The 10,032-nt window shown below is 55.2% G+C and overlaps 2 protein-coding genes across 7 annotated transcripts; one reads left to right on the forward strand and one right to left on the reverse strand.

Moving 5' to 3' along the window:
- Positions 1–1,193: 1,193 nt before the first annotated feature.
- TOMT (transmembrane O-methyltransferase) lies at positions 1,194–4,072 on the forward strand. The gene is made up of 3 exons (XM_004590049.4): positions 1,194–1,738; positions 2,961–3,157; positions 3,640–4,072. The coding sequence occupies exons 1-3, from the start codon at positions 1,264–1,266 to the stop codon at positions 3,958–3,960; spliced, it is 993 nt and encodes a 330-aa protein (XP_004590106.3). The 5' UTR covers positions 1,194–1,263; the 3' UTR covers positions 3,961–4,072.
- Positions 4,073–4,525: 453 nt separating this feature from the next.
- On the reverse strand, positions 4,526–7,695 carry ANAPC15 (anaphase promoting complex subunit 15). Of its 6 annotated transcripts, none has more exons than XM_036493608.2 (6): positions 7,551–7,695; positions 6,323–6,405; positions 6,062–6,191; positions 5,487–5,546; positions 5,038–5,175; positions 4,526–4,892 (listed from the first exon to the last, which is right to left on the reverse strand). In XM_036493608.2, the coding sequence occupies exons 2-6, from the start codon at positions 6,343–6,345 to the stop codon at positions 4,833–4,835; spliced, it is 411 nt and encodes a 136-aa protein (XP_036349501.1). In that variant the 5' UTR covers positions 6,346–6,405; positions 7,551–7,695; the 3' UTR covers positions 4,526–4,832. The 6 variants fall into 6 exon arrangements, with proteins under 6 accessions (XP_036349501.1, XP_004589983.1, XP_058519520.1 ...); XM_004589926.4 differs by having other exon boundaries at positions 4,526–4,880; positions 7,551–7,694; XM_058663537.1 differs by lacking the exon at positions 7,551–7,695 and adding an exon at positions 7,184–7,214.
- Between the last annotated feature and the right edge of the window lie 2,337 nt (positions 7,696–10,032).

A 10,032-nucleotide genomic window follows, 5' to 3' on the forward strand; every position in this document is an offset into this window, starting at 1 on the left:
TAGAACCGGTGTCCATATGGGATCCCAGCGCATTTAAGGTGAGGACTTTAGCCACTAGGCCACTGTGCCGTGCCCATGACATATTACTCTAATTGGATTTGCAGTTCACAGAACAGCCCAAGGAGCTTGGACTCCTGTAGTGACCAAACTATGTTCTTGTTCCTGGGTGGGCTTCTTGTACTCAACATGGGCATTTCTGGAAGACAGGAATAGGTAGGGATTCTCCTCTGGGTCTGAAGCTCATACACTTGCTTTACAGAAAACTGCACTTCGAGCAAGTTAAATCTTCCAACTACCTTGGCTCTAAGAAGTTGCAGAAGTTACTAGATATTGCAGCTTTTATGACCTCTCAAATCAAGACTTTGGGGACTATAAGTTTTGGCAGGCTCTTGAAGGGTAGGAAGGAGCTTCAGCTTGTCCTGGAGACTGGTAACTAGAACTGGAGGTTTCGGGTGACAGCAGCAGCTGCAGCATTAATAATTGACAGCAGGTCCAGCCTTCTTCCTTGGGGTTCTCCCACCAAGGACTCCCCCCTTCTGTCCTGTGCTGCAGTCCTCCCTAAGCAGGAGCCTTCAACTCAGGTAAGTAGGGCCCACCAGCTGAAGCCCACCATGTCACTCCCCTACTCACACCCATTCATCCACCTTCTTTCATTTTCACTTTTAAGTCTCGACCACCCACCAAGGAGGCCTGCAAAAGGGCTACGTCTAGGGGAAGGGAGCTGTGATCCAGAACATGGGGAAAGACAACCACTCTCCTTATGGGGCCTGGAAGAGGGGCTGCGGTTGAGACAGTGTACTGTGTGTGTCCAGGGGAGGGTGTTGGGAGGGAGGCTGAAAGGACTTCTTAATGAGTACATGGGGGGATAAAAGGGAGAGGATATGAAGACTGGAGAAAGTACACAATCAAGTCTCCACCTTACCCCAGGGCAGGGTAGACAAGAATCCAGGGGTGGGTAAAGGGCCGCTCCCCTGCAGTGCCCTAAGCCTGGTTGAATGCTTGCCTGAAGCAGTTGACAGGAGTGTCTGATTATAAAGCTTTGCTCTGGAGCTGCATAGTTAGGGCACAGAGGCCAAGCCTACCACAGACAGGGTGAAGGGAGGCTAGCCCAGAGGGAAGCTAGCCCAGAGGGAGGCTGGCAAGAGATGCTGAAGAGGTGCCTCCAGGGATGAGGGAAGATGGGTGGAGGAACACCCTGGAGATGGGATCCTAAGTCAGGACTGGGAAGAGGTGGTTTGGGGTTTAGTGCTGACCCGGAGCAGGATGAAGCACAGTCCTGGCATTGTACTAACTGGGATTCAGATTCTAGTTCTGCCATGCAACTCCGGACAGAAAACGGAGCCTTTCAAAGCCTCTGACGGTTGGTTTTTCTGGTTTGTAAAGAACAGTAACTGCTACTGGTATGGGCTGCAACTGATGGCAGGCCAACAGTTGAGTGTTTCGCTCTCTGTGTCCCTCCTCCAGGGCTCAGGAGGGACTATGTCTCCTGCCATTGCTCTGGCGTTCCTGCCATTGGTAGTGACGCTGCTGGTGAGGTACCGGCACTACTTCCGGCTGCTGGTGCGTGCAGTCCTACTGCGGAGCCTCCGAGATTGCCTGTCGGGGCTGCGGATTGAGGAGCGGGCCTTCAGCTATGTGCTCACCCATGCCTTACCTGGGGACCCCAGTCACATCCTGGCTACTCTGGATCACTGGAGCAGCAGCTGCGAGTACCTGGGCCACATGGGGCCCGGCAAAGGTTAGTGTTTCCTAGCCTTCTGCTCAGGAGGTACCTCCCACACTTCCTCAAGGAGGTGAAGGAAGATCTGGACTCTAGTGCTGCCTTACTGCGTGAACTGGGCAGGATGCTGGGTGTCTTTTGGTGTCCTTTCTTCTAACCTGGAAACGAGAGTCCTGGACCAAGTCATCCAACTTTCTAGCCAACATTGATTGCCATGACTTTTGTACCAGGTATAGACAAGATGCTGAGTAGGGGAGGAGGGAGAGGCCACAAGGATGACCCAGCCACAAATGCTGGCCGTAAAGGGGGACATAACCAGAGCAGGGACTAAACCTCTCAACCCTCTCAATGCCGACAGCTCTGTGATGGTCTGTCTGCGAGTCTGTCTTTTACCAGAGTTGTCCACATCCTAGAGTAGCTGTCTGCCTGGGTTTATCTCAGTATCACCTGCCAGCACAAGTGCCTTTAGAATTCCAAAGTACTGGGGCCAGCATAAAGGCTCAACTGGGTAGTCCTCCACCTGCAAGTACCAGGATCCCTTATGGGTGCCAGTTGGTGTCCTGCTCCACTTCCAATCCAGCTGCATTCTAGGTTTCCCTTGTGCCCATGTGGGAAACCCAGAAGAGGCTCCATGCTCCTGGCTTCAGCCTTTGCAGCCATGTAGAGAGTGAACCAGCAGATGGAAGATCTTTCTATCTCATTTTCTCTGTAAATCTGCCTTTCCAGTAAAAATGAATACATCCTTAAAAAAAAAAAAGATATCCATAGTTCTAAAAGAAGCCTCCTGGGAGCTCGCAAGATGGGGTGGTTGTTTCTGCACTGCCCTCCTGGAGGGTGAGACATTGGCCTAAGCCTGGAGGGAATGCCTGTGATGTGGCTGGGCAGTTGGGGAAGGGAGTGGGGGTAGGGAAAGGCCTAGCCAGATTTACAAACACAAAGTGGCTGTTCTGGGCTCAGCTGTGTGGGATGGTGAAGAGACAGGCTACATGTGGTGAGTGCCGAGAGCTGAAGCTGAAGTGCAAGGATCCCAAGTTCAATCCCAGGGGCCATTCAAAATCGCCGGAGCCAGGGTGTGATGGTGCTTGATTAGTTAGGAAGATTCAAGTTAGACTGGTGGTAGCAGGGGAACCCATGAGCAACTAGGTCTATGGTCTGAGAAAGGTGAGCCCCTGGCTGGTGGTGGGCTGCAGTGAGGCTTTTTCTGTCAGCAGCCTTTAATAATGGTTTTCTGTCCCCATAGGTCAGATCCTGATGCGGCTGGTGGAGGAGAAGGCCCCTGCTTGTGTGCTGGAGCTGGGCACCTACTGTGGCTACTCCACGCTGCTTATTGCCCGTGCCCTGCCCCCTGGAGGTCGCCTTCTCACTGTGGAGCGGGACTCACGCACAGCAGCAGTGGCTGAAAAACTTATCCGCCTGGCTGGCTTTGATGAGCGCACGGTCAGCCTCCCTGACTCCCCACCCCTGGTCTGTTTGCCACGCCAGGCCTTGCCCTAGCCAGACCTCCCTGGGGAGGGGCTCTGAGCCCATCTGAGCAGGAGGCAGCCCCACTTGGGTGACCCTGTTCCTAAGGAGGACGTAGAAGCAAATGCCCTCCTGTCCCCAGTCATTTGCCTGTGCTTCCTGAAGTGGAAACTAAGAGGAAGTAGAAGCTAAGAGGAAGGTCTGTGCAGCCTGGCAAATCCAGGTCCAGACTACAGTTTGCCTCTTGTTAGCTCTGTAGACTGGGACAAAGCAGCTCAGCCATGTCATGTGCACAATGGAAATCACAATCCTGACTTGTTGGGTTCAGAGGCCACAGGAAATGTGAGAACACATGTGGGGATGCAAGCAGGGCCTGGCGTGAATTAAGCCACATCCTGGTGAGGTATGCAATAGTGAAGAGTCCCGCCCACCCTCACACCCACTCCCCACCCCTGCAGGTGGAACTCATTGTGGGCAGTTCCGAGGAGGTGATCCCGCGTCTACGAGGGCAGCACCAGCTGAACTGGGCAGATCTGGTGCTCCTGGCACACAGGCCCCGGTGTTACCTGCGGGACTTGCAGCTGCTCGAGGCCCATGCCTTGCTGTCGGCTAGTGCCACGGTACTGGCTGACCATGTGCTCTTCCCTGGTGCACCCCGCTTCCTGCAGTATGCCAAGAGCTGTGGTCGCTACCGCTGCCGCCTCCACCACACTGGCCTCCCAGACTTCCCAGCCATCAAGGACGGCATAGCCCAGCTCACCTACAATGGACCTGGCTGAGGCCCAGGACCAGCGGTTTTCATTGATGTTCCCCTACCCACCCACCCCAAACCCTCACAATATCCCCTCCTTTTCCTGTCTGTGGCCTAACACACGCTGGGCTCGGGAGGGAAGGCTTTACCACTAAGTCATCCTTCCACAGACAGCCCTGGAGCAGCAAAAGGCCAAGGTTCCAACTCAGCTGACATTGGTTTGCCGGTTAACTCTGTCCTGTGCTGAGATGTAATCTGTTCTCTTCACCCTAAGGAAGTTGGCTGGAAGAACTCCAGGGGTCTCCCAGCTCTGAGCCTCCGGAAGCCTCCCCATCTCCTGCCCATGCTGTCCCGGGAGGACCAGAGGAGACTGCAGGCAATGGGCCAGAGAGCCTAGACAAATGGCTGCCTGCAAACTGAGCCCAAGATGGACCAGGAGCCTGGGCCCAGGGCCAGGGATGGCCTTCTTCAACCCTGACCCACCTGGCCCATTCATTTTTTTTCCTGCTATCCTTTGGGTGCCCTCTCCCCAAAAGCCCAAGAGAAGATCCTGGACTTCACTGGACCCCATGAACAGAGAATACACATGGGGAAAAACTCAGTCCTGTGTCTTTATTGAAGAGGGTTGGATGGAACTCAGACCTGGCAGCCAAAGGGTAAAGTACTGGCCAAGAAGGCAGGGCCGGCTCAGGCCCTGGCAGTTCAAGAGCAGATGCATGGCCGGGAGAGGCCAAGGATCCAGGTCCTGGCAGCAGCTGAGGGGGGCTCCCAGGCTGAGCCTTCCGACCACGGGGCCCGACAGCTGGGTCTGCAGGCTGTGGGCTTGGGGACAGGGCAGAGGAGGTGCAAAGTACGTTGGGTTGGCCTGGAATTGCCCTGAGGCCACCCTGCCTCGTCTACCTAGATCATCCACTGGTCCTGATCCTGTTCGTTGCCTTCCATGTCCACCTGGAGAGGAGTCTGGGTGTGGGTGGGGAGGAGCCTCAGCCAGCCTCAGCCCCAGACCATGCCCCTGGCTGCATCCAGGGTTTCTGTACCCACCGGCCATCACTGAGGTCCGAGGGAGGAGCCCGGGACTGAGGCCCTCCCCAACAAGCCTGCCTACCTCGTTGACCTCGCCGTCATCAGGCGACTCATTGTAGTCATTCATCTCGTCCATGTCCTGCATGTCCTCGTCATCCTCGGAGTCCTCTTCGCTGTCCTCATCATCTTCATCATCTTCTTCTTCCTCGTCATCATAGTGCTGGTGGGGCAGGGGAGAGCCTGTGGGCCCTACAGGCCAGCGTGGCCCAGTGCCAGGGCCGGCCCACTGGAAGCCTCTCCCTGGGCCCATGCCTGACCCTCCTCCCCGCCGTCACTGTGCCCCTTAGGCTGCTGCCTGTCTGCAGAATAAAAGTGCTAGGCCCAGTGCCCAGCCCCTTCTTGCTTCCTTTTCTGGCAGGACCTAGAGCTGAAAATCACAACTGCTCTGGGTCAGAGGCAGCCATTCTGAATTAGAACAGAGCCTTGGTCCACCCGAGGTCCACACAGGCCCTGCCTGCTGGGTCCACTCACCTCCGAGGCTGGCTTGCCGATAGGAACCAGATTGTTGTCTTTCTCAGCGATGCTTTGGAGCTGTGGGCCAAAGGGGGTGGAGTAGGGTCGGAGTGCAGGCAGGGTAGGTCAGAAGCATGGCACTGACCTCTGCCCTACAGAAGCTGTCAGGTGCAGGAGAGAAGCTCCCCCCATCCCAGTCACAGAAGTTTCCATCCCTTTCCCTCCTGTCAGCTGCCCTTTTTCAAGTGGTGCAGCCAATAACTTCAACTCTTTGGGTCTTGGTTTCCTCACAGAGAGTAACAGTGATGGTGAATTGACTTAGCCTAAACATTCCTTCTGCTGGGTCCTCAATAATTAGTCACTTTCATTGTTTGCTATGTTTTAGGGGAAGAATTCCCCTAAAGAAGGATTCCGTTCCAGGAACCTGGCCCCAGAAGTCTCATGGGTCCTCCCAACAAATGAGCACACAGCAGAGACCAGCACCTTGCCCCCGCCCCGCCCCGGCTCCCAGCCCTGGGCTGGTGTCCTACATAAGCCCAGCTGGTGGCCGGCTGAGGGGCTGGCAGGGCCGGCAGGGCCAGGTCCTCACTCACCCAGGCCTGGTGCTGCTGTTCTTGCTGCTGCAGCTCTGTCTCCTCCACACAGGGTCGGTCCAGATTAAACCACAGGGTCTCAGTCACACGGGGAAAGAGGTTGGGGAATAAAGTGGACATGGCTCCTAGACTGAGGGGAAACGCCAGGTGTACGTCATTTATGTTGGGGCGATTTTCGCACAGGAGCAATCTGCATTAGGGGCAGGGTGGAGTGGAAAGAAGCGAGGAAGGGCTCGGCTTTGCTCAGGGCATGAGACAGACCTGGGTTTCGGTCCTGGCTCCATCACGAACTAGCTGTGACCTTGGCCCAGTCACTTAACCTCGCTGGGTCTTGGTTTCCTCATCTGGAAAATGAGGATAATGGCCTTTTTTACCACCCTCAGTGTAGGACTGTAGCAAGCACAGCCAGCTGTGGGCTATTCAAGGCGGGAAAATAACGCGCACCAAACGTATTAACAGGAATCCAGAAGATGCTGGAATCACGAAATCACAGCAAATGACTGAAAAAGCTCACCACTTCTGAGCATTTAAACCTACTCTTTGTTTTTTTTTTTTTTGCCTCTTTATGATGGTGTGTGCCACACCCCCCCAACCTTGAGAACTTTAGGATGCGAACTATTTCCGTCATAGGACCCCAGGCCAGACTTGCTTGCGGTGAGGGGAAGGCTGGGTTAGGGCAAGCAGGGTTCAGTAAGACATTCCAGAAGGCCCGGGGTCCATGAGTCAGCAAACAGGAGACTGGACGGCTGACCATGCAAGAGAAAAAGTAAACTCTGCTCTGGGGAAGTTAACTCTCGAAGCTAACGGGGGATGGCCCCAGACACTCTGCACTAAAACCTCTCGGCTCACAGACCTTCAGAACCTTCACCGAGACCCAGGGACGGGCAGAGACAAGCTTTAGGTCACACAGAGCCAGGGCTTGGGGCGCGCGCGGCGGGAAGGGCGCCGGGGCCGGGCAATGGAGGCGCGGGACGCGGGGTAAAGGACTCGTGGGCAGCCCCCTGCCCTTGGACAGCCGCCGCCTTGGCCTTGGCTTCCCCAGCCCGAGTGACAGGGAATGGGGTTCCCGCTCGTCAACTGACAGGACAACCCAGCGCGACCACGCCCCGCCCCTTCTCGTACTCCGATAACGGGCGTGAGGCTGACCAATAGGAGGCAGGCGGGGGGCGGGAGGCAGGAGGCAGTTTGGCCTTCTAGGGTTACTTAACGGCGGAAAGGCGCGCGGCTGGGGAGAGCCAATCAGCTGACAGAAAGGTTGGGTGACAGGCTGTGCTATCAATGAACGACAGACTTGGAGTGAGGGGGTGGGGTTTAGTCTCGAGAAAGCGGCCAATGAGCTGGAGCTCTCTAAGGCGACAGGAGCCTGAACATGGAGCTCCGGAATTGGACGGTTAAGGAACTGAGTGTCCCGAGGGGTGCGAGGCGGAGTGTGGAGGAGAAGGAAAGAAAAGGGACGAGGAGACGGCCAAAGCCTGGCTTCTGTACTTACCGCGCCGGGGAGCGGCAGCCGGCGACGACCCGGAAGCGCTTCACCTCGTCTCAGCGGAAGGACCCACCAGAAGCCGCACGCATGCGGCTTTCGTCTCCTTTTGTTTCCTTTCTCCCGCCCGTCAGGCCGGATGTGACGTAGGGCACACCTTGGAAACGTTCTAGTGGGAGCGGGAGGTTCGCCGCGCCCAGCTCGGGTGCAGGTGGGCCGGTTGCCTGCGGCGCCTCCACCCCAGCCCCGGGCAGCACTGGCTGGCGGAGTCCTCCTGCACAACTGTGTTAGTGCGGAGCTTCCCCGTCTTGCGGCCTCCATTTCAGAGTCGCCTCTCTTGAGCACGTTCATTTTTTTGTGTGCTTGTCTTAGACATGCATGTTCTCGGTGTTCCGGGCTCTGCTAGAAGCTGCAGACGAATCTGAACACAGCCGCTTACCCAAATGTCCTCACAGTCCCGTGGGAGAAACCAAGACTGTAGATCTGCGAGCGGACCCCAGGCTCTTAGGTCCCCTGCCCCGCTTGGACCCTGGAGGTGCTGTGGCGGGCCTGAGTGATGAATCAGCCTCGGGCACCGCGTTCTGCTGGGAAGCTGCCCTCGGGTCTGGGTCGGATTCCCTTCAGCCTGGTCAGCTCGCCCACTCATGGGCTGATGCGCGTGTTCACCTCTGACTCAGCCTTCCTAGGTCATGCTCATGTCTTGCAATAGAGATCCTTCCAAACCAGCTCTGACACAGCTGTCTTTAGTACCATCCTCTTTCAGAGTCTGCTGTCCACCGCAGTTTTGCTGCTGACCAGCCAGTGTGTGAACCACAATAAGCCTTTTTGCACTGGGTAGACTCAATTTCTTCTCTTCCCAGCCTGGGTATTGCCTTGGCCCTGTAGTTCACCTGCCAGCAACCCCAGGTGGAAATTTCCCATCTCCTACACCGGTGCAGGGTTCCAAGGTGTTACCCATGCTCTACTGCCCTCCCAGACCACCAGCAGGGAGCTGGATGGGAAGTAGAGCAGCTGGGATACGAACCTGCTTTCATATGGGGTCCCGGGGTTTGCAAGACAAGGCTTTAGCCACTAGTCTATCACGCCGGGCCCAATAAAGTAGTTTTAAGATTTCGGTAAATGCTGGGCCTGGCGGCGTGGCCTAGTGGCCAAGTCCTCGCCTTCAAAGCCCCAGGATCCCATATGGGCGCCGGTTCTAATCCCAGCAGCTCCACTTCCCATCCAACTCCCTGCTTGTGGCCTGGGAAAGCAATCGAGGACGGCCCAATGCATTGGGACCCTGCACCCGCATGGGAGACCCGGAAGAGGTTCCAGGTTCCCGGCATCGGATCGGCGCGCACCGGCCCGTTGCGGACGGAACATCTTCCTCTCTGTCTCTCCTCCTTTCTATATCTGACTTTGTAATAAACTGAATAAATCTTTAAAAAAAAAAAAAAGATTTCGGTAAATGCTGAGGAAAGAAAATAATTTTAAACAAGAAAAGTGGGAATGAGGCGTTGATGGGGGAGGAGGTCACTGGCAGGATGTCGGATGAGTACAGCTTTGAAGGGAGAGAGGGAACCTTTTGATACTGCAGGGGAAACGCCTAGATGGCTGGAGCAGAAGAGGATGGGACAGAGGTGACATTTCCCTGCAGAGCAGAATAAGCACTTGAGCCTCGTTCTGTGCTGGAGAGCCGTTGAAAGGCTGTGAGCAGAAGATGTGATCAGTCTGATGATACACAACAGTTACTGGCTGTTCTGTGAAGAATGGATTTCAGGGGATAATGGGAGAGATAGTGAAACCAGTCAGATGCTTCTTTAATCCAGAGGTAGTAGATGAGGAATTGAACTTTGAAAGTATTTAAAATGTAGAAACACCAAGGCTTGGCCCTGGCACGGTGTCCTAGTGGCTAAAGTTCTTGCCTTAAATGCACCGGTTCTCATCCCTGCGGCTCCGCTTCCTATCCAGCTCCCTGTTTGTGGCCTGGGAGGGCAGTTGAGGACAGCCCAAAGCCCCAAAGCCTTGGGACCCTGCACCCATGTGGGAGACCCAGAAGAGACTCCTGGCTCCTGGCTTCAGATTGGCTCAGCTCTGGCTGTTGCAGCAACTTGAAGAGTGAATCAGCAGATGGAATATATTTATTTCTCCTTCTCTCTGTAAATCTTTCAAATAAGAACAACAAAAAATAAGAATATTCAGTACATTTAAAATACCACTTTAAAAAAAGTAGAGGGGGCAGGCAGGCATATAATTCTGCCAACAAGGGAGCATTTTGGCTCAATGTATCATTTGAGACTCATCAGCACATAAATGATGTTTAAGATTACGAGACTGGGGGTCCAATGTGATAGCCTAGGGGCTAAAGTTGCCTTGCATGTGCCCGGTTCCCATATGGGCGCCAGTTCTAATCCTGGCAGCCCTGCTTCCCATCAAGCTCCCTGTTTGTGGTCTGGGAAAGCAGTTGAGGACGGCCCAAAGCCTTGGGACCCTGCACCCGTGTGTGGGAGAC

The sequence above is a fragment of the Ochotona princeps genome, chromosome 4, assembly GCF_030435755.1.
Source record: "Ochotona princeps isolate mOchPri1 chromosome 4, mOchPri1.hap1, whole genome shotgun sequence".
NCBI lineage: Eukaryota > Metazoa > Chordata > Mammalia > Lagomorpha > Ochotonidae > Ochotona > Ochotona princeps.

Coding starts and splice junctions, on each gene's coding strand:
- TOMT (XM_004590049.4), top strand. CDS start 1,264: ATGAAGCACAGTCCTGGCATTGTACTAACTGGGATTCAGATTCTAGTT. Junction 1,739..2,960: donor CCACATGGGGCCCGGCAAAG/GTTAGTGTTTCC, acceptor CTGTCCCCATAG/GTCAGATCCTGATGCGGCTG. Junction 3,158..3,639: donor CTGGCTTTGATGAGCGCACG/GTCAGCCTCCCT, acceptor CCACCCCTGCAG/GTGGAACTCATTGTGGGCAG.
- ANAPC15 (XM_036493608.2), bottom strand. CDS start 6,345: ATGGAGCCAGGACCGAAACCCAG. Junction 5,547..6,061: donor AACAGCAGCACCAGGCCTGG/GTGAGTGAGGAC, acceptor TTTGGCCCACAG/CTCCAAAGCATCGCTGAGAA. Junction 5,176..5,486: donor TCGGCAAGCCAGCCTCGGAG/GTGAGTGGACCC, acceptor CTGCCCCACCAG/CACTATGATGACGAGGAAGA.